General features: G+C 34.3%; 2 protein-coding genes across 7 annotated transcripts in view; one reads left to right on the forward strand and one right to left on the reverse strand.

Annotated features, from left to right (window-relative positions):
- Nucleotides 1–640: 640 nt before the first annotated feature.
- Nucleotides 641–2,995, reverse strand: LOC117323831 (PH domain-containing protein DDB_G0274775-like). Its single transcript, XM_033879308.1, has 2 exons — nt 2,778–2,995; nt 641–1,768 (listed from the first exon to the last, which is right to left on the reverse strand). Exons 1-2 carry the CDS (start codon nt 2,964–2,966, stop codon nt 1,550–1,552), a joined length of 408 nt encoding a protein of 135 aa, XP_033735199.1. The 5' UTR covers nt 2,967–2,995; the 3' UTR covers nt 641–1,549.
- A 184-nt stretch (nt 2,996–3,179) lies between these two features.
- The window catches only part of LOC117323833 (serine/threonine-protein kinase D3-like), a 65,076-nt gene continuing 44,862 nt past the window's right edge, over nt 3,180–23,393 (forward strand). For 4 of the 6 annotated variants that reach the window (XM_033879309.1, XM_033879310.1, XM_033879312.1 and 1 more), the window contains exons 1-3: nt 3,180–3,614; nt 13,670–13,687; nt 17,049–17,187. In XM_033879309.1, coding sequence (XP_033735200.1) covers nt 3,486–3,614; nt 13,670–13,687; nt 17,049–17,187 — 286 coding nt within the window. In that variant the 5' untranslated portion in view covers nt 3,180–3,485. The remainder of the gene's footprint in view (nt 3,615–13,669; nt 13,688–17,048; nt 17,188–23,393) is intronic. The other 2 variants (XM_033879313.1, XM_033879315.1) reach the window with 1 other exon arrangement.

Below are 23,393 nucleotides of genomic sequence, written 5' to 3' on the forward strand. Positions count from 1 at the left end.
AACATGGGGTGTTATATCAAGGTTTCACTGTACATAAACAAGGGGCGTTATAATGATTTCATTGTATATAAACAAGGGGTGTTATAATGATTTCATTGTATATAAACAAGGGGTGTTATAATGATTTTTTTTACTGTATATAAACAAGGGGTGTTATAATGATTTCACTGTACATAAACAAAGGGTGTTATAATTAATTTTTACTGTACATAAACATAGGGTGTTATATCAAGGTTTCACTGTACATAAAATGGACATGTTGACATAGCACTTTCAGATACCTTCTGTATAACAATATAATAGCATCTAAAAACAGAACCAATCTTCATCACAGTTTAAACACTGCTCCCAGTCACTTAACATTAAAGGATACATGTCATTTTCACATACAGAATATACACTGTAGCAAAAACCTGTACATTTTCCCAAGGAAAATGCCCAATACAACATGATAATGTCCTATGATAAAATTATACCATAAATTATGATCTACGTTGATCAGTTTTAAAGACAGAAAAGTCTGTACAGTTACTGTATTTATCAAACAATAAGCCCATGTTTAGCATAGCATCCACATATATCTATTGCTGTTCAATAAAGTTAACAACAAATTCTATAAGCTTTTCTTCTTTGGGGGGGGGGGGGGGGCGCTGGGATCAGGCTGTAATGTTGCTTGTGATGTGGAGATCTATACAAAATATAAGATTTAAGTATGAATCTTTTGTGAATATCATGTTAGTGATCTGTGAATGGATTGGCTGATCACACTATGGGCTAAAGACAAACAAAACTTTTTATTACCTGACGATATTAATATATACCAATATAACACACTACAATTTGTATTTATATTTTGGTCCTTGTAGAATTTTAGTAAAGATGTGATATATATATATATATATATGTATAATTTATATGAAATGAAAATGTATATTGTTGTAGATATATCTTTATATATATAAATACAAATGGATAATTTGGTTTGTGAAAATTACTATATTAAGTTATATTCAGTATATGAGTCTAATAAATATCATCAATTTAAATCTTCAACATGAGGAGTAATGAAAATACATGTAAATGTACGGTATGAAAAATACATATACAAGGCACATTTACATAATTACCATTCAATATAATGTAAATATGACTGGGTTCCCTACTGAATCAGTAGGGGATGTCTGTTATAAAGCTGCAGTAATATTTGTGGATTAAGGTACTCTTTGTCCATCCAGCCTAGGACCTTCAGCATTCCTTATTTTCCAACATCCCAATACCACAAACTGGTACATCCTGCCTTTGAATTTCAGTATTCCTCATGGCCCTAAACCTGTCACAAACACCTGTTAATTTTAGCGCCAGGCCAAACATATTGCTCACAAATTTCTGAAATAAGTATTTTTAAGAAACTTTCTTTTGAATTTAATCTGCAAACCATATTTGGGCTGTATTTCAACCTTTTTCTTGCTAATTTGCAAATTTGCTATGAGGTAACATATGCCCAGGGATATGAAAATGTAGCACACACAACGAGATGACACTTAGAATATCACTGTAGCACACATGCTTGTGACATGTCTCCATGTCTCCCTGCTGCTTTGGCAAAACAAATTGCCTGCATCCATTCATTCTGAGTGTTTTCATTATCAGCATGAATATAAAATGTTCGCTTAATGTCTTTGGATTTTATTCGGAATGCAAAATTTTTCTTGTCTAAATTGGTCTCCGAGATTTCTGAATTGGTCAGTGGTATTTTCTTAGATGTTTGCTGAAAAGAAAGAAAACATATAATTCAATTAAAAGGTTCCTTGTCGTAAATGGATTGCAATATAGCCTAATTATATTACTACTAAGCATATATATAGCATATGTTCATAGTGAGGCTCTTTGAATGATAAATATATGTGACAAGGCATAATCAGATGATCACAGTATTTCAAACTTTAAAAATTACCAACTATTTTTCAATAGTCTAAATAATTTGAATGTGCTACATTTTTTTACATTGACTTATAATGCCACTGTGAAATTAAGTTGTATGTCAAGTAAAAGTATTACACATTTACACGAGCTCTGTTCAGGTAGAGATATGGTTTCATTTTAGATCAGCATCTTTCTCTAATAAACTTATATGTATCCATCGATCATGTAGTGTGTCAGAACATTAATATTATCACACAGCAGGTTGGGGAAAACCACCAACTTGCTTATTACACACACCTTTTGAATTGAGGCATAGCTTTGTTACTAAATATAGCAGAAATAACTTAAAACTTAATTTTTTAAATGTTTTGTACAAGTCGCATTTTTTTTCATCATGTAAGACATCATACTCAATGAGTCATGGGAAATAAAATCAAAATTATTTCCACATTTGGAAAGTATCAAAAAATTATGCAATACTTCCGGTAAAGTAACATATAGATTACGTTTTTAACTTTTTAGTAAACATCATTTAGTAAAATATTATTTACTTTGTCGTAAACTAATGTGTCTTCAAATAATATAAGTTATTTTGGCTATTTTTAGTAACAAATACTACTTTTAGTAACAAGTTGGCGGTTTCCCAACCCTGTACTGCTGTAGTGTATAGATATTAGGCATGTATGTGGAAATCGTGTTCTTGTTACCATTAATATATCGCTGTTATATTCTAAAAAATGTATGAATAGATATGGCCACTTAATGCGAGTCCCTCGTCGAGCTACAACTACATAATCGTATGTCTGAGCTACCAATGTAACAACTTTATGTTATTGCAAAATAAGCTGTCAAACCTCGGGTGTGTCCCCGTACAAAAGTTCAGTATTTTTAAGCAAAAACCACTGCTTCTTCCATTTCTTCGACATTTTCGATCGCTTCATTAACCATCCTTTCAGTTCTATATGTGTTACGCTGTCATCGTTGTGGCTACTGGTGGTATTCAAACTGTTTGTCCGACTATCAGAGGACTCCGAGGAAGCCATTTCTACCGTCGTCAAATTTTGTTTTGCCGTAAAGCGGCCGGGATGTTTGTCGCTACAATCAGTAATACAATATATTTATTGGATTTTATACATTTATATCACACTATACTAAATAAATAGATATGAACCAGTAAGATGCATTTCTTCTATTAAAAAAATATCTAAAGCGAAAATTCTTTGTACGACATTAAATATAGGTGATGTCACGTGATTGACTAAGTGAGGCGATTTGGGAAAATAAAGTTCCGTTGAGTTGCTGGATTGTGTGTGATCATATATAGCACCTGCTGTCCACGTAATCTATCGGATGGACAGTTACACATATCATCAGTCCGCTAACAGACACAACACGTCTCAGTGATGCTGGCAAGTTAAACTCTACCGGTATTGGCCAAGCTGTACTTTATTTCCGAGGCAGCAGATTCGTTTACCCCGGAAGCTTACAGAATATATTTTGATGTCATCCTGAAGTGGGGACATCGCATAGTTGGAGAGAGAGAATATCGAACACATGGCAAGATGGAAGACGGGAGGAAAAGTTTGACTTTCCAAATGCAAATTGGTCTTACTCGAGACCAAATAAATGTGGATGGGGAATTGACTTTAGCGAGCTTGAAAGACATCGCATGTTCATTTGTGGATAGAAAGGTAAGATGTGTATTGTGATCATTGTCAGTGTGTTGGGGACAGCGGAAGTGTATCATCTTGGCCTACTTAATTTGTTAATCGTGAGACACACCCTCCACCCAAACAATACCTCTCGGGTCAGGTGTTGACTTAATCATCAGGTCCTTGCTATTTTTGAATTTCAATTCAATGAGATCGTGAATTTTGAACGTTGTTGTCATGATGACCTAATAATAAACCATGGCCAGTCCCAAAAGATACTTCTACTGTAAGGTTTGATTGTGAAATTACCATTAAGAGCTGTACGTGTGTTAAAAATCATACTTTGTAGCACTGTATGGTCTTTGATTAGATGATAGTACGCTGCAATGATTTAGACTGAATACCTTCTCTAAATGTTAGTTGATTTGATACATAAAAGTACTTTACCGATGCATGGGGAAAAAGTATTTTGTAGATATTCTGGTCTTTTTTCTTTTTATTTCGTGTGTCATTACTCCAGCAAACTTAAGATAGGCATCATGTAACCTCTAACTTTGCATGTCAACTTCAAACTGTGCTGATTGTCAAATTTTCAAAGTTTTGATATTTAAATGTTGTCATGTTATAACATCAAATTTTCAAAGTTTTGATATTTAAATGTTAAATGGTGTCATGTTATTACCTCTTTTTCGTGAATTCATTAAATCACATATAAAGCAATAAAAGACAAAATCATAATTATTCAAGGAAATACTATTTTCTTCAAACTTTTATTTTTGTTCCACTTGGTACACACAGTCTGAGTGAGACATACATCATATTGTTAACGACAATACCGCCATGTTTGAAAAAGCGATGAAATGATGTAGCAAAATGTTTTGAGGCAAATTATTATTAACTTGAAATTGGTGTGAATTATTGATTGAACTATTTAGATAGGATATATATAGAATACCCAAACTGTAAGTACACACCGTTGCCATTAAGTTTAGAGTTATAAATACTGATATTATTGTTATCTTTCTTTCCACCTTGAAATTTGGGTGAAACTTACTCAGCATCAAATAGGGTTAAACAAAAATTAATTTGCCAGAGACCTTGAGCTAGTTGTGTGTCATTTGATGTTTCTGTTTTCAATGAATTCAAACCACTCAAAGGTTTCTGACTGTCTATAAACCTGTTTTGTTTACTTTTGGTTACTGTTTTGGTTGATAGACTGAGTAAAGTGAGTACATGAGTCTCGATCATCTCCTGCTGTCAGATTCTCCTGTTCTTCTCAGTATTTTCTGTGACAAACAAAATGGCAAAGTAATTTTTACAGTGAACATTTTAGCATGATGCTTTACTTTCTCTTCATGAGGAATCTTTTTAAGTTAAGGGTACCCAGTAGAGATCACCCAAGCAAAGTCCCCCAAAATCTGTTAGAAATCATAAAATGGCATATGACAATGACAAGATTTTATTCTCATAAACATATAAAGTGTAGAGAATTACAAATACATACTTACAAAATTGTACAGGACATATATATATATATATAGTAATAATAATAAAAAAAAAAAAAAAAACAATAAAAAAACACAAACCAGAAATTCACACTAGCGCTTTCAACATGCTTTGAGAGCAAGCTCTTCAGGTGTAATGAAAGGATTTATTGTAAAAACAGTTGTTTTCCATTACATAATTTCTAATTGTGTATCTTTTTTATTTTGACGTCATCAATTTTGTATTTATGTGTACTTTTGATCATTGTCTTTTATGACGTCATCAATCTATGTTGTTTTGACGTAACCATGACACACAGTGATGACGTCACAAATGAATCCTTTCATTACACCTGAAGAGTTTGCTCTCAAAGCATGTTGAAAGCGCTAGTGTGAATTTCTGGTTTGTGTTTTTTTATTATTATTACTATGTATACCCATCACAAGGACATTATATATTTTTAATTATATATATATATATATATATATGTGATATACCGTATTTGACCTAATAAGGGCGCCCCTACCTTTTTTCAAGGAAATGAATATTTGACTGAGTGTCAAAATGGTGTTCAAAAGTAATAATTCATGTGAAATGTTTTGCTACTTTATGTGTTCAATTTTCTTCAGCAAATTAAGTAACTGGAAGACGGTTTTTCGCCACATTTTGTCTATTCCTACAGATGACATGTCAGTGCAAAGAGCACCTGAAACTAAACACACATACAAATAATAACTTACCATCTTTATTTGAAGATAAAGTAAAAGACTTCATTCTTGTTGATAAATAACTTTTGTTCAGAACAGAAAGCTAGTAAAAGACATTGTAAATCAATTATTAGGTCAAAGAAAACGATGTCTGATATGACCTGGGAAATCACCTGTGTCTATAAATAGAACACAAAAGATCTTGAGTTGCATTTGAATATCAATGATGGAACACACATTCTCTGGTCTAAAGATCAGCTGGCATGGTTTACAAGTTTACAGGAATATTCAAGTGATGTTTAAGCTTAATATATGATATATAATGAATAGATATCTTCATCTGGAATATTTTTCTGACTGCATATTTTACTCTTTCCACAGCCTTGGGTATTCTGCTATTTATAAGGTATAGTCTGTCTCATAAAACTTCAGAATAACTAATCTTAATAAGGGCGCCCCCACTGTCAATTACCCGCGCCCTGCGCCCTTATTAGGTCAAATACGGTAATACATGGATGTCCATGAGAAGATTCTCTAATATAATATATAAGGTGGCAGTGATACCAGGGTTACATTATAACATATCATTAATGCTGCTATCTTATAAACAAAAATATCAATATAGATGGAAAAACATGATTTCATTAAACAAAGTATATGGATATCATGATCATATGTGCATCTCAGGGCCCTTAGAATATGTTTTTGACTCCCCAAAATGAGATCATTTCTGACTCTTGAGATTAAAAAGACATATGCCTATATATAGCTACTTGACTACATTTAATTTTGATCATTCATATTTCTGAGAAAATGTGATTTGACTTCTGAAATGTCATTGATCGAGTCAAGAGTCTAGATCATCACGGTATGATATATACATGAAAGTGTAATGTAAAATATACCCTATTGTTAATCATCAGAAGTTGTTCATGATACATTCATTCTCATGATCAGGGGAAGTATTGATAGGAGCCTTTTACTCTCAAACTCTTAACCACCACGTCCTCAAGCCAGTCTGATCCTTTACTACTTCCTCGTCAGGGCTCAAAGTGCATATTTTTACCAGATGGCCTGTTTGGCTACCAAGTCATAAAATCTGGGCGCCAATTGGAAAAGTCAGTCGCCTGGCCATGTTGTCTTTTTTTAAATCTTTAAATTTTTTAGTTCAGTATAACATCTCTGTAACTTTTTCGATTGTGAACATCATTTTAGCATTGATTGCAACTTTAACATTAACCCTTGAAAGATCAACCATGCACTCATGTAGATTACCTTTTAGGTCAATAAATGGTCGCCAATGGTGAATTCATAGACGCCATGACCACTAAAATTGGTGCTACCTTAAGCTTGAGCCCTGCACATGCTTGTATATTACATCATATACATGTATACATGTGATATTTCCACTAGCACTATGAAAGAGCATTTGTCTGCTTATAAAATTATAAATTACTTACGGTAAGTAGTATTTGCTTAGAATTGAGAAAATTTGATATTTTCTCTCTTCATTTTGGGAAAAAACACACATTTTTTGTTTGAGGAAATTGTACAAACCAGTCTATATTGTCATCTGTGAATAACTATAGTGGTAAAAATATCACTGATGTGTGTATCAAATTATATTTAATGAATATAATAGGACTGATTTGTCTTTTTCAAGAATATTTAATTAGCAAAGCTTCTCAAAAAAAAAGGCTGTGAATAGTGTTTCCAAAACTTTTGTCAAAATATCTAATACAGAATCTATTGAAACTGTTTCATAGTCATTAATATAATTTATAATGGAAGTGGGCCAGCTGAATTATACAATGTATGTACATTAATTAGTACAATATATCAGGCAGGTTTACAGCAGAACATGTCTGACAGAAATAGAGAAATGAATTTTTGATGGGATTGACTAGTACTGTTGTGATCAGTAGAAGTTGTACGGTATACATCATACCTATCATTTTATAGCCCTGGGCAAATCGGTCTGCAGGTTTTATAATCTTGCAAGGACATTTAGTCCTGACCACAAACCTAGAAATATACATTGTATAATATACTTGTACGCATCATAATGAATATTTTCATCAATACTGATCATGATCAATGTAAAAAAAAAGTTTTAATGGTTATATAGATTTGTAAGAAGTTTATCATGAATTACGTATATAATTTGTGCATATATACAGATCCATGTACATCTACTCTAGATCTACACAGTTGTTGTAATTGGGGTACCAGGAATGGTTGACAGAACATTAGTGTGATTGATTTATAGTTTTAACACCAAATCTGTGTCCATTTCTAGTTTTACCACCAAATCTGTGTCCATTTCTAGTTTGGGTATATCTGCCATTCTACACCAGTGGGCAGGGAAGATTACATGATGTATATACAGAATGCTGTTTTATGAAAAGTACAGAGTATTATCTGTTATATATACCTACGAAGGAATAATGAATATACATTTGGGGTCAAACTTAGCAACCTCTGATGCTCTTCTACTTAATTTAATAAAAGTGCCATACCATGCACGCATGGTACTGATAATATTTATGTATTGTACTGTATACGTACAGTGTATTTATGTTTTTTTAGTACAGTGTACATGTATTGTATAAATTTATGTATTGTATATATGTGGTACAGTGTATCATATATATTTATGCTATCTACGGTACAGTACTAGTGTAATGTATTTATGTATGGTACGGTAGAGTGTGTTGTATTTATGTATTGTATGATATGTATACAGTTTATAATGTATTTATATGTATGGTACGGTATACGTAGAGTGTGTTGTATTGTATGATACAGTGTAATGTATTTATGTATTGTACTGTACATGTATCATATTTATGTATTGTACTGTATATATATATGTATGGTGTATATCATATTTATGTTTTATACTGTACATGTATGTATGGTGTATCATATATATGTATGTACATACAGTGTATTGTATTTATGTATCTTACGCTACTGTATATTGTTTATTCGTCACATACTAAAGTGTTTATTGATTATATCATTACATCTCTATAATCACATCAATATCATTTTTTCCTTCTTCAATATGATCATCTAAGTGGAACAACATGATTAACACTTGCTATTTGACCTACGAAAAAAAATTAGATTATACTGGATAATCAGTATTATTTATTTTTTGTGCGTCAGTGATGCATGGTGATGTGATGATCATCAGGTAGTTAACAATACATATACCGGTAGTAGTAGTTGACCAGAACACCTGGGGCTACAGTAGAGGGTTGTGTAATGTCAGGTAACTATATACTATATGTACATAATTCCATCATATATACATTAATTTGTATTTACACTTACCCTGTGGCTATCTGCAGGGTCCAGGTAATTTTCATTTAGGACATATATGGACATGTCCCCATGCAATGATGCATATGCCAGTCCACTCCTGTGGGACGTACCATAGGCCTAATTCCATTTTACTTCCCTATAATAGCTAGTAGTTGAGGTTTAACTTGCATGAAATGATCTTGCTATTGAATAAATATGCAGAGAGACTATATACTATAACCTTTCAGAAAGGAGATTGCTTTTCTACTACCCTTCAGAAATAACAAAAAAAAAAATTAAAGCAGTATTCATTTGGAGGGGAAAAAATCCACAATGAACGCCAGGATTTGGCATGTTCTGATTATAAAAGACAACATTTAGCCTGTGAAATCTTCTGAGGTTTTGGGGAAGGGTAGAAAATTCCTCGTGCCATAAATCATGAAATGTTGATCCTTGGGGTTCAGGCTTTTTTTACAGTTTTCAAACCGAAGCTTAATATTTTTTTATAAGAATCCTGTAGAGTAGAATGGGATGTTTTTTCCTTTATATGGATCGGAGACAATTTCACCATGACGCCTCTACGATACTATACTTCTGTGTTCAATCCAATATGGCTGACTTCAAAACATTCGCTTCTAACACGCACTCAGAAATAGATCTACATATAAGTCTGCGATTACTTAAATGTGTAAAATATATTTCGTAGAATGCAACGTTAACATCGTTATCAACATAGTGTCTGTGTAGTTCAGAAATTAAGAGAAATAAATCAATCAAAAACGGCATTCTAGATGATACATTGTATTATTGCAGATTCTGAGGAGTAATATAGTTAGGCTACGTATATGGGAGATATATATTCTGTAGGCTTACAATTACATGTAAGTGCCATTTGTGGTCAGGGTGACTGGTCATGATCGATGTTACCACTAATCTCAAAATACGTACTAAAGGTATCGTTTTCCTTTGACAAAAACGGCCAATAAATCAAACACAAATAATAATTTTTGTTATGTGCATAGGGTTGCACAATTTTGGCATGGCATTGACAATCAAAGTGACAGCTAGGTAACTGTGGCAATATTCAGAAAATATCCACATTTCTACGTATACAGTCCTTCAGATTGACGGGGCACCTGCACCGATCCCGCACAATTTGTTTAAATGACACATGACTGTGTTTTTACATAGTCCCGCCAATTCAATGCTAATATATCCTAAAACAAAAGTAGTTCAGTCCACAAGTTTGGTCCCCATAATTGCGTAAGATCATACAACTGAAAGCACATGTTATGAAAATGACAGTGGAATGACATAATTGTTATAAAAAAAGAGAAGAATTGGTAAGTTGATTCTTTGAATTTAAGAATTATCATGTGCATATTGCTGTTCAATATGTAGACATCAACTGGAATGGTTATTTGTGTTATAGATTTGTTTTGAGTAGAGACGAAGGAATTCCCTTGTCATTTAATGTATAAGATGATGTCTGCATTCTTGCAGATTGAAAGATGGAGCCCCCAGGAGGATAAGATAGAATCTATACCCCGGGATACCCTGTACTCTATTTTGGGTGATTATAAGGAGATGGGCAATAAATGTGGCAGAAATATTGGAATAGTACTCTCTGGGTGTGAGAATGTGAAACGGGGAAATTATAGAATATGTCCTTAATAGGGTAGGTAAGATGAAGATAACAGGTTACCCTCGTAAATTGGACCGAGATGGGGAATACTGGAATATTTTCGCTTGCTTGCATTTGAGGCAAAGATGAAATCTGGAATACGTGTTTGCCATTCCGCTTTTATTATGTGATGGGCAATTGCAACACATGGTAGGAAATTCTTATGTCAAATTTAGTTGTCGTCGTGTTATTGGCAACTTCTTCACTCAAGATTGACTATCTTCCAGAGGGTGTCGTCAAAGATGCTTTTAATCTGAAACCAAGAAAATTGAGTAACCTGTAATTACGGATGAGGACAAATGAAATGAGAGTACATGTTGTGGTACAGTATATGGCCAGAACTGGGGAAGACAAACTTCTACAATTTACTGATGCTGTAGTGAAGTACAGTTGTCATAGTGATATAGTCAATGTCAAACCATTTGTCAGACTCTGGCTCGCATACCTAAGGATAATTTGTCACCTGAGGATTAAATGGTTGTGGTACTGGTTATGTGTTAACATCGTCATCATCATGCTAAGCCTGCAGTATACAGTACTGTATGATATATTATAGTGTCAGCAACGGGAACCTGATCTGTCATCACAGCTTATATCATTATATTAGTAGTTACTTACCAGAAATATAGAAATGTTAAATAGCAATCAATCAGAAAGCTGGAATTGAAAAATACATTGTCCATGATATTAATATTGACATCATAATTGTTTATAAGAACAATGGGTATGCCATAAACAGAAGAATTTTTGACATAGGAAATTGATAGGGAATGTGAATTTCTATGCCCTACCACAAAGCCATTTTTGGTCTGTTGATCACAAATGGTTATGAATTAAGTTCTGCAGTGTCTACCATGCAGTCATTAAAAGTGGTAGGATGCTGATGTTTTGCATGAAAGTTCGATTTTCAGTTTTCACATCATTGCTGTACATGTTCAATTAAATTGGTTATTTTTCTTTGAAATATATGTTGACATATTTATGTTACACATTCCATCAAGCTGGACATGCTTGTCTATTTCAGACTGTAACATTGAACTCTTTTCCTCACTTGTCATTTGGACTAGTGAACACAGAATGTTAATATAGTTCGACTAATTTTACAAGTCCAAATTTATAAATAGACCACTAAAACCCAGAACCAAGTCTAATTAATGTAGACTGCTAAAACCCAGAACCAAGTCTATTAGACTACTAAAACCCGGAACCAAGTCTATTAGACTGCTAAAACCCGGAACCAAGTCTATTAGACTATGAAAACCCAGAAACAAGCTTAAGTCTATTAGACTACTAAAACCCGGAACCAAGTCTATTAGACTGCTTAAACCCGGAACCAAGTCTATTAGACTACTAAAACCCAGAAACAAGTCTATTAGACTACTAAAACCCAGAAACAAGCTTAAGTCTATTAGACTACTAAAACCCGGAACCAAGTCTATTAGACTGCTAAAACCTGGAACCAAGTCTATTAGACTACAAAAACCCAAAACCAAGTCTATTAGACTACTAAAACCCAGAATCAAGTCTGTCAGACTACTAAAACCCAGAACCAAGTCTATTAGACTACTAAAACTGGAACCAAGTCTTGCTCATCAAAATGCTTCAATTTGAATCTTTCGAGGAATTCCTTCATTTCATTTCAACAAGTTTTATTGCACATTTGACAAATGGTACAATAGGATTCGACAACAGGCAAGCCTATTTAAGTCTTTTTCTATATATGAATCTGGTGAATCTTGGAACAATATTGGCACAAATATATACATATCAAGATATAAGTTACACACATTTACACTCACCATTCATTTTTACATACAGTATACTTGCCTCAATACTTCACAACGTTCATTCAGATTATAACACTCGCTCTAATTAACATTCACATTCCAAGCATAAAAATGCTGATTCAGCTTAAAAAAAATGTTCAGGAACAATGATGAGGGTACTTTAATAGAAATTGGGGTTATATCAGATTTTAATTAAATCTAATGGTAGATAAAATGTAATTATGTATGAACTTTGGTTAAGATATATTCATTTTACCAGAGTTATAATTGTAAGTAGTTCTACATTTGAATATACAATCTAGTCAGAAATATCATTTAAGTAGTGTCTATAGGCAGTACAAAGGGGACATGAAGATAAATAATGTTTAGCATTTCCATAGGGCATCCTACAGGAACAAGCTGGATCTAGGATTAGATGATCATTATATTTATCACTATTCAAATCACTGGCATTGTTAATTGACATAATAATATACCTTATATTTAACTTTCTGGGATTACAGGTAATAAAAAGTTCAGTGATATTTCTTGAAGGTATATGAATGCCTTATTTTATGATGGCATTTACATTGTGCAAACTGCAAATAATAATTTCTCCATTATTTTGGAGGAAAATTGCCACTATATATAGTCTTATCAGACTTGGTTAGATGTTTTCAGTATGTACTGACTATTAGTCCAGACTTCAGTTTACTAGTCCTGGCCATCGGCTAGTGCCCAACATCGCAGACTGCTATAATATATCTGTAGGGATATCTGTAGGGATCGAAGACTCCTAATTTCAGATCCTAAAATTAATCTTGAATTATCAGTAAAAACTTTCATTAATTATTCATTAAAATGAATCATATAATCAAGTCCAGTAGAAAGAGCAACTTTTATGTTCTATAATGTATTATCTTTTCAAGAGGCGATCAATAAATGTTGCTTTTAGGGATTTGAAATTTTGAACATTTATATTTCACGGATTCAGTGGAAATTCAAATAATTGAATTTGGCAAGTATTTATGACTGTGTGGAGGCCAGTATATACATGTTTATTTATTTACATGATTATTTTAGTTTTGAATGATCAGAATTATTAACTGTATATGTTGCTTATAATTACATGTTCTACAGCCTGTAACCCCAAATAATGTGAGTTTTATCTGCTTACCTCAATGTTAATGTGCTCTTATATATAATTATGGTTTGATGCTGCACCTTGTGTTTGTATATGTCCACACTATTCCAAGTGACACAATTCATTGTCTGCATCACACATTAATGGATTCTTTTGCATTTTGATAGCTCGCATGTGATAATTGTGTATTACTTTATGATCAATGCATATGTATTTGGCACTTCAATTGAACTCTCTACATGTACAAATCATCTTTGAATGACACTCTATTTGTGACTGCATGGCCATTATACAGATGAATTTTGAGTCGAGTGTGGTCATTCATTTATGATATATATATACAGTCAAACTCTCTGGTAACTCAAATTTATAGTGAGCATTCAGTTCTTATAAAGATAAACATATAATATATCAATAATGATCAAATATTTTATTAAAGTGTCATAATTTATATCAATTCACAATAATTTTAAACATTAGTTACTTCATGATACCTACATATACATTTAAAGAATTAATATCCGGCCAATCATATCGATGTTGACCTACAAAATGTACCATTAAACTATCGTACTAAAAACCAGCATATACATAATTATAATTAAGGTTTGTACCTATCTGGATCCTCATTTTGACTTATATCATAATCTTACTTTCAAACAAGCACCTGTCCTGAAAATATTGAAACTAAAACTGTACACTTCATATATACCTTACCTCTGTATGTTATTTTTTGGGAGAGGAGTTAGCAGTACTATACAGAGATGTACCACGATGTGGTGTATAATTGTAGGTAATTGTTCTGACGGCCTGTCAAAATTACGTGTAATCATTTACATATGTGTGCTGCTGTTATAAGAATTGGTTATTATTTTTACTTTGTTATTTTTGAAAAGAAATCATCACTTTCTATATATAAGCCTGTGGATAATGCACACAACTTCTTGTGTACTCTCTGATAAGTACCAGCCCAGCTGCAGGTTCTCATTGCCAACCCAGAAATGCATGCACGCGCACACATTCTGTACTCTACTCCATTACTACAATGTAAATCTTAAAAAAAAAAGTTAAAAAATTCATGAAAGGTGAAATTGCAGATTTGAGAAAATGGTAGGATGAATAAGATACTTGCTGAATATCATGTAGATTTGGTATATTGAAAGAATGAAATCATAACAACCGGACATAAAATTAATAATCTAGCTATATGTATATACAATGCAGATTTAACGAAAAATGGATGATTTTAACTGGGGATGAAAAAAAGAGATCTTGCCATATATTGGATGAATTTAACTGGCATTGAAAATAGAGATCTAATATAACTATATGTAGATAATGCAGGAAAAATACATTGGAAGGACGAAATGAGCTGGAATTGAAAATAGAGGGATCTAGCTACATTGATGATTCCATTTACACTGCAAACAGTACCAACTCCATTATGGGTAATACACCCCCAAATCATCACGGAAAGTTTCCGGTGTGACCGCGGACAGATGCAGGCTGGCCGGTATGCCTCGTCTTTTCGCCTCCATATAAAAATTCTGTTGTCGTTGCCGATCACGATTTGACTTTCATCAGAAAAAATAACATCTTTCCAATAGTTTTCTACAGTCAGATTTCTTTTCTCAAAACAAAATGACACACGTTTTCTCAGATTGACTTCACGAACAACCATAGTTTTCTTCACTACCCTTCTACGGTATTCCTGATTTTTTAAATTCCGGTCAATTGTTTTACTACTAACCTGTACATCATTTACAATGTTCCTGTAGTCATTTAATTCGGCTGTTACTTCATCCAACGATTTTCTCCTATTTCCACGAACAACTTTCAAGAGCTTTCTCTGGTCGCGATCTGTCAAATATGGCGTCCTTCCACATCGATGTGTATTTTCAGTGTTTCCTCGTCTCACATATCGCTTCCAAATATCAGAAACTGTAGATTTTGGTATTTCTAACCTATCTGCAACAATTGTTTGTTTTATCCCACCTTCTATCATCGCTACCACCGCTTTTCTTAAGCCTGATGTCAATTCTTTACCACGACGACCCATGTTACTTCCGTGAATTCCTGCGATTCCGTCAGCAGACGACGCAATTTATTTTTACCGCCACAACATTCCGCGTGACGTCATCTTTCTTTCCGATGACGTATAGTATTACGCGAACCAAGCCTCCAAACTGGATTTATCCTTATTTTTATGCGCCGCGCGAAATTGAGCGGTAAATATTACGACGCGTTTGTCCGAATACTTCTGTCCGGTCTCTGTATATAGCTATACATGTAGACTTTAAAAAATACGATTGAAGGAAGGATATAAATTAAGATACTGAGTTATGTAAAATTAGTCATCACAGTAGATTAAATAAGATTTAAAACAGAGGGAGATAATTTTAACTGGAGATGAAAGCAGTGATTGTGTGAAAGCAGCGCTGTAATGATATGGCTATTAGATTTGTTTGATATGATTTGATAAATTAATCAATATCAATATCTGCCATCCATCAACACATCCTTTGCAGTCAAAGATAAATGTTTGTCAGCTAGCTATATAGAAAATCCAGTTTTATGAAGGACAGCTAAGTAAAAAGATGCAGTATGTAGCGCTACAGACTTCTGTCAGATTAAAGTGATCCTTATGATATATAACTTGTCAAATTTGGGCAAATCAGGCTTAAAAATTACCAGTTACACTAAATTATAACTTATGTATATCCCATTAGTCATTGGGATAGATTAAGTTTGATGTGTTTTTTTGTGAAGGTAGTGCCCTTTTCATTTGAGAAATAATAGATATAAATTAGATGTACAATTTAGGCCCAATTATTTTTTTCTAGCTAGTTCATTAAACTTGAGTGTGTATGATTTAAAACCAACATAAATTTTTACCAAGCATGAAGTTTCTTAAGCCTGGCAAATCAAGGAGATTTCAAGGCAATGCAAAGTTAACAGGTACCAATTACATTCATATCAGCGTATATAAGAACACTGGCTAATTGTACCATTATCCCTCAAAAACTCAATATTTAAATGTATCTTAAAGTTTTTATGTCTTTCAAAGACAATGCTAAATAAAAGATAAAATAAAAAAATCAGCTGTGACCATATTTCATTAAATTCGCAATCCTTACTCTGACAATTGTTGATGTGATTTAATTTTCCTATGTAAATTCAAGTGCTGTGTATAAGTAGCTACATAACAGCAGAGCTGTGCACAAGAATAGTCTGCAATCATACGTAAATTCTAGACTAGTTCATAACTCCACATAAATCATAATGTTCTATAAAAAGTGTTTTGTTACTGTATGATATTTCCTGTTATGTAAATGGCTGTTTGGCCTTCACCACTATGGTTTATTTATTTGCCAGTTCCCTGAGCATGGTTTTTATGGCCTGGTGGACAAGATTCTTCTCTTCCGCCATGATGTCAGTAGCGCCAATGTTCTCCAGATGATCAACTCTCCAGCCGATGTAAAGGAAGGATGCTTGGTGGAAGTCGTTTTGTCTGGTAGGTGTATATCTCGTAAACATTGACCATTACCCGAGTAAACATACACTGTTGCACACAGTAAAAAGAACACTAGTCACCCCAAGTTAACTGATACTATTTCTGCATCCCCCAACCCCAGTAAACAAACACTATTACCCCGAGTTAACATACACTGTTACCCCCAGTAAACATATACTGTTACCTCCAGTAAACATACACTGTTACCCCCAGTAAACAAACACTGTTACCCCCAGTTAACATACAATGTTACCCCCAGTAAACATACACTGTTACCCCCAGTAAACCTACAATGTTACCCCCAGTAAACATATACTGTTACCCCCAGTAAACCTACAATGTTACCCCCAGTAAACATACACTGTTACCCCCAATAAACATACAGTTTCCCCCAGTAAACATACACTGTTACCCCCAGTAAACATATACTATTACCCCCAGTTAACATACAATGTTACCCCCAGTAAACATACACTGTTACCCCCAGTTAACATACTCTATTACCCCCAGTTGACATACACTGTTACCCCCAGTAAACATACACTTTTACCTCCAGTAAACATACACTGTTACCCCCAATAAACATACACTGTTACCTCCAGTAAACATACACTATTACCCCCAGTAAACATACACTGTTACCCCCGGTTAACATACACTATTACCCCCAGTTAACATACACTATTACCCCAGTTAACACACACTATTACCCCCAGTTAACATACACTATTACCCCAGTAAACATACACTGTTACCCCCAGTTAACATATACTATTACCCCCAGTAAACATACACTATTACCCCCAGTAAACATACACTATTACCCCCAGTAAACATACACTTTTACCTCCAGTAAACACACACTATTACCCCCAGTTAACATATACTATTACCCCCAGTAATCATGCACTGTTACCCCCAATAAACATGCACTGTTACCTCCAGTAAACATACACTGTTACCTCCAGTAAACATACACTGTTACCCCCAGTTAACATACACTATTACCCCAGTAAACATACACTGTTACCCCCAGTTAACATATACTATTACCCCCAGTTAACAAACACTATTACCCCCAGTAAACATACACTATTACCCCCAGTAAACATATACTGTTACCCCCAGTAAACTTACACGGTTACCCCCAGTTAACATACACTATTACCCCCAGTTAACATACACTATTACCCCCAGTTAACATACACTGTTACCCCCAGTAAACATACACTTTTACCCCTAGTAAACATACACTGTTACCCCCAGTTAACATACACTGTTACCCCCAGTTAACATACAATGTTACCCCCAGTTAACATATACTTTTACCCCCAGTTAACATACACTGTTACCCCCAGTTAACATACACTGTTACCCCCAGTTAACATACACTGTTACCCCCAGTTAACATACACTGTTACCCCCAGTAAACATATACTATTACCCCCAGTTAACATACAATGTTACCCCCAGTAAACATACACTGTTACCCCCAGTTAACATACTCTATTACCCCCAGTTGACATACACTGTTACCCCCAGTAAACATACACTTTTACCTCCAGTAAACACACACTATTACCCCCAGTTAACATATACTATTACCCCCAGTAATCATGCACTGTTACCTCCAGTAAACATACACTGTTACCCCAATAAACATACACTGTTACCTCCAGTAAACATACACTATTACCCCCAGTAAACATACACTGTTACCCCCGGTTAACATACACTATTACCCCCAGTTAACATACACTATTACCCCAGTTAACACACACTATTACCCCCAGTTAACATACACTATTACCCCAGTAAACATACACTGTTACCCCCAGTTAACATATACTATTACCCCCAGTTAACATATACTATTACCCCCAGTAAACATACACTATTACCCCCAGTAAACATACACTATTACCCCCAGTTAACATACACTATTACCCCCAGTTAACATATACTATTACCCCCAGTTAACATACACTATTTACCCCAGTAAACATACACTGTCACCCCCAGTTAACATATACTGTTACCCCCAGTTAACATAAACTATTACTCCCAGTTAACATACACTGTTACCCCCAGTTAACATATCCCATTACCCCCAGTTAACATACACTATTTACCCCAGTAAACATACACTGTTACCCCCAGTTAACATATACTATTACCCCCAGTTAACATACACTATTACTCCCAGTTAACATACACTGTTACCCCCAGTTAACATATCCCATTACCCCCAGTTAACATACACTATTACCCCCAGTAAACATACACTATTACCCCCAGTAAACATACACTATTACCCCCAGTTAACATATACTATTACCCCCAGTTAACATACACTATTTACCCCAGTAAACATACACTGTTACCCCCAGTTAACATATACTATTACCCCCAGTTAACATACACTATTACTCCCAGTTAACATACACTGTTACCCCCAGTTAACATATCCCATTACCCCCAGTTAACATACACTGTTACCCCCAGTTAACATATACTATTACCCCCAGTTAACATATACTATTACCCCCAGTAAACATACACTATTACCCCCAGTAAACATACACTATTACCCCCAGTTAACATACACTATTACCCCCAGTTAACATACACTATTTACCCCAGTAAACATACACTGTCACCCCCAGTTAACATATACTGTTACCCCCAGTTAACATACACTATTACTCCCAGTTAACATACACTGTTACCTCCAGTAAACATACACTATTACCCCCAGTAACATACACTGTTACCCCCGGTTAACATACACTATTACCCCCAGTAAACATACACTGTTACCCCCGGTTAACATACACTATTACCCCCAGTTAACATACACTATTACCCCAGTTAACACACACTATTACCCCCAGTTAACATACACTATTACCCCAGTAAACATACACTGTTACCCCCAGTTAACATATACTATTACCCCCAGTTAACATATACTATTACCCCCAGTTAACATACACTATTACCCCCAGTTAACATATACTATTACCCCCAGTTAACATACACTATTTACCCCCAGTAAACATACACTGTCACCCCCAGTTAACATATACTGTTACCCCCAGTTAACATACACTATTACTCCCAGTTAACATACACTGTTACCCCCAGTTAACATATCCCATTACCCCCAGTTAACATACACTATTACCCCCAGTAAACATACACTGTTACCCCCAGTTAACATACACTGTTACCCCCAGTAAACATACACTATTACCCCCAGTTAACATACACTGTTACCCCCAGTAAACATACACTGTTACCCCCAGTAAACATACACTATTACCCCCAGTTAACATACACTATTACCCCCAGTAAACATACACTGTTACCCCCAGTTAACATACACTATTACCCCCAGTAAACATACACTGTTACCCCCAGTTAACATACACTATTACCCCCAGTACACATACACTATTACCCCCAGAAAACATACACTGTTACCCCCAGTTAACATTTACTATTACCCCCAGTAAACATACACTATTACCCCCAGTAAACATACACTGTTACCCTCAGTTAACATACACTATTACCCCCAGTAAATGCATAGTGTCCTCTCAGTTTACTAATACTTGAGTCAACAGTTTTGTACTCTTACGAATGATTGATACCAGAATGATTTTCCAATCTGATGTAATTGAGCAGTACAAATGTACAGATAGTGCCCTGTCTTGGTTAAGTTTAATAACAGGCCTAGCTTTGGCAGACTGTGTTCAATTTGGCATAGGCTAAATCCTGTTTTTCCAGGAAGTAAATGTTGACTTTGAATTGAAATTGCATTCACTGTTTCAGTGGACTAAGTTTCTTGAATTTTAAAGACTCTTTAGCAATTTTGCCAGGAAGATAAAGTATGTTGTGTCTATAAAAACATTTTATTGTCCCTCTGGAAATGCATTTCTCTATGTTATATAGACCATGTTAGAGCAACATCTATTACAAATCAAAAACTCTAATTGAAATTCTAGCATTGATTATCTACAATCAATTATCTTGGCTTGATTTTAAAATTAAATACCATCAACATTACATCTGATTGGAGGAAGTTATTTCATTATTGTGGAATTAACAACAGGATTAAGAAAAAAGTAGGACACAGAAACAACATCAACAATTTCCATGGCCTAATAAAAATGGTTTCTTCAACTCAATGACACCAAAGTGTATCTTTAGAACATTAATTTTTCAAACATCAAACTGAGGCCATATATTATAAAATCATGAACAAAATATTGATAATGTCTCTGATTTCATTCTTTATTTTGAATGAATTTGATACACGTGTACATGAATTAATTGTCACCTATATATCTCACACATTATTCTGTAAATTCTCCAGATTTTGCCCAGAAATATTGTATACATATATATTAAGTGTTTGGAAATATTTTCAGAAGAAGTCTATACTGTAAACGATTATAGCTTTATTGTGTAGATTGTAAACTGTTTTTGAAAGGCCTAATGCCCATGCCTACTTTCTGAGGTTAAAGCCAATGATAGATTGTCTCTGAGGTAAAGTGTATGTTCAACATCGTCAGCCTAGACCATATACCTCTACTGTTAGATAGTTAACCTTAGGTAACAACATGGTGGTGACCATATACCTCTACTGTTAGATAGTTAACCTTAGGTAACAACATGGCGGTGACCATATACCTCTACTGTTAGATAGTTAACCTTAGGTAACAACATGGTGGTGACCATATACCACTACTGTTAGATAGTTAACCTTAGGTAACAACATGGTGGTGACCATATACCACTACTGTTAGATAGTTAACCTTAGGTAACAACATGGCGGTGACCATATACCTCTACTGTTAGATAGTTAACCTTATAAGGTAACAACATGGTGGTGACCATATACCTCTACTGTTAGATAGTTAACCTTAGGTAACAACATGGTGGTGACCATATACCTCTACTGTTAGATAGTTAACCTTAGGTAACAACATGGTGGTGACCATATACCTCTACTGTTAGATAGTTAACCTTAGGTAACAACATGGTGGTGACCATATACCTCTACTGTTAGATAATTAACCTTAGGTAACAACATGGCGGTGACCATATACCTCTACTGTTAGATAGTTAACCTTATAAGGTAACAACATGGTGGTGACCATATACCTCTACTGTTAGATAGTTAACCTTAGGTAACAACATGGCGGTGACCATATACCTCTACTGTTAGATAGTTAACCTTAGGTAACAACATGGTGGTGACCATATACCTCTACTGTTAGATAGTTAACCTTAGGTAACAACATGGTGGTGACCATATACCACTACTGTTAGATAGTTAACCTTAGGTAACAACATGGTGGTGACCATATACCACTACTGTTAGATAGTTAACCTTAGGTAACAACATGGTGGTGACCATATACCTCTACTGTTAGATAGTTAACCTTATAAGGTAACAACATGGCGGTGACCATATACCTCTACTGTTAGATAGTTAACCTTATAAGGTAACAACATGGTGGTGACCATATACCACTACTGTTAGATAGTTAACCTTAGGTAACAACATGGTGGTGACCATATACCTCTACTGTTAGATAGTTAACCTTAGGTAACAACATGGCGGTGACCATATACCTCTACTGTTAGATAATTAACCTTAGGTAACAACATGGCGGTGACCATATACCACTACTAATAGACAGAATTCAGTAATATACATGTATATTGTCAGAGAATAGAGGCAATGATACAGGATACGATATATACATGTACGAATGCAGGATACGATATACATGTATGTAATGTCAAAGGATATTGGCAATAATTCATACAGGATACAATATATACATGTACATATAGTTAGAGGATGTAGGCAATAATACATGACAGGATACAATGTATACATATACGAATACAGGATACAATATACATGGACATGGCTTATTGTCAGAGATTATGTAGGCAATATATATAATACATACAGGATACAATATATTCAAGATATGATGTACATGTTTATGTATACATTATGATTAATATATATGTAGGTATTGTCAGTTGATATAGGCAATATAATACAGGATACAATGTTGGTATTGTCAGAGAGTTTGCTATAAGTAATAATTATGAGTTGTCCAAAGGACATTAATTATTATTGCAATTAGACAATGTGATTTGAGTTTGGGGGTAATAAT

This window comes from Pecten maximus, chromosome 3 (assembly GCF_902652985.1).
Source record: "Pecten maximus chromosome 3, xPecMax1.1, whole genome shotgun sequence".
Classification (NCBI taxonomy): domain Eukaryota; kingdom Metazoa; phylum Mollusca; class Bivalvia; order Pectinida; family Pectinidae; genus Pecten; species Pecten maximus.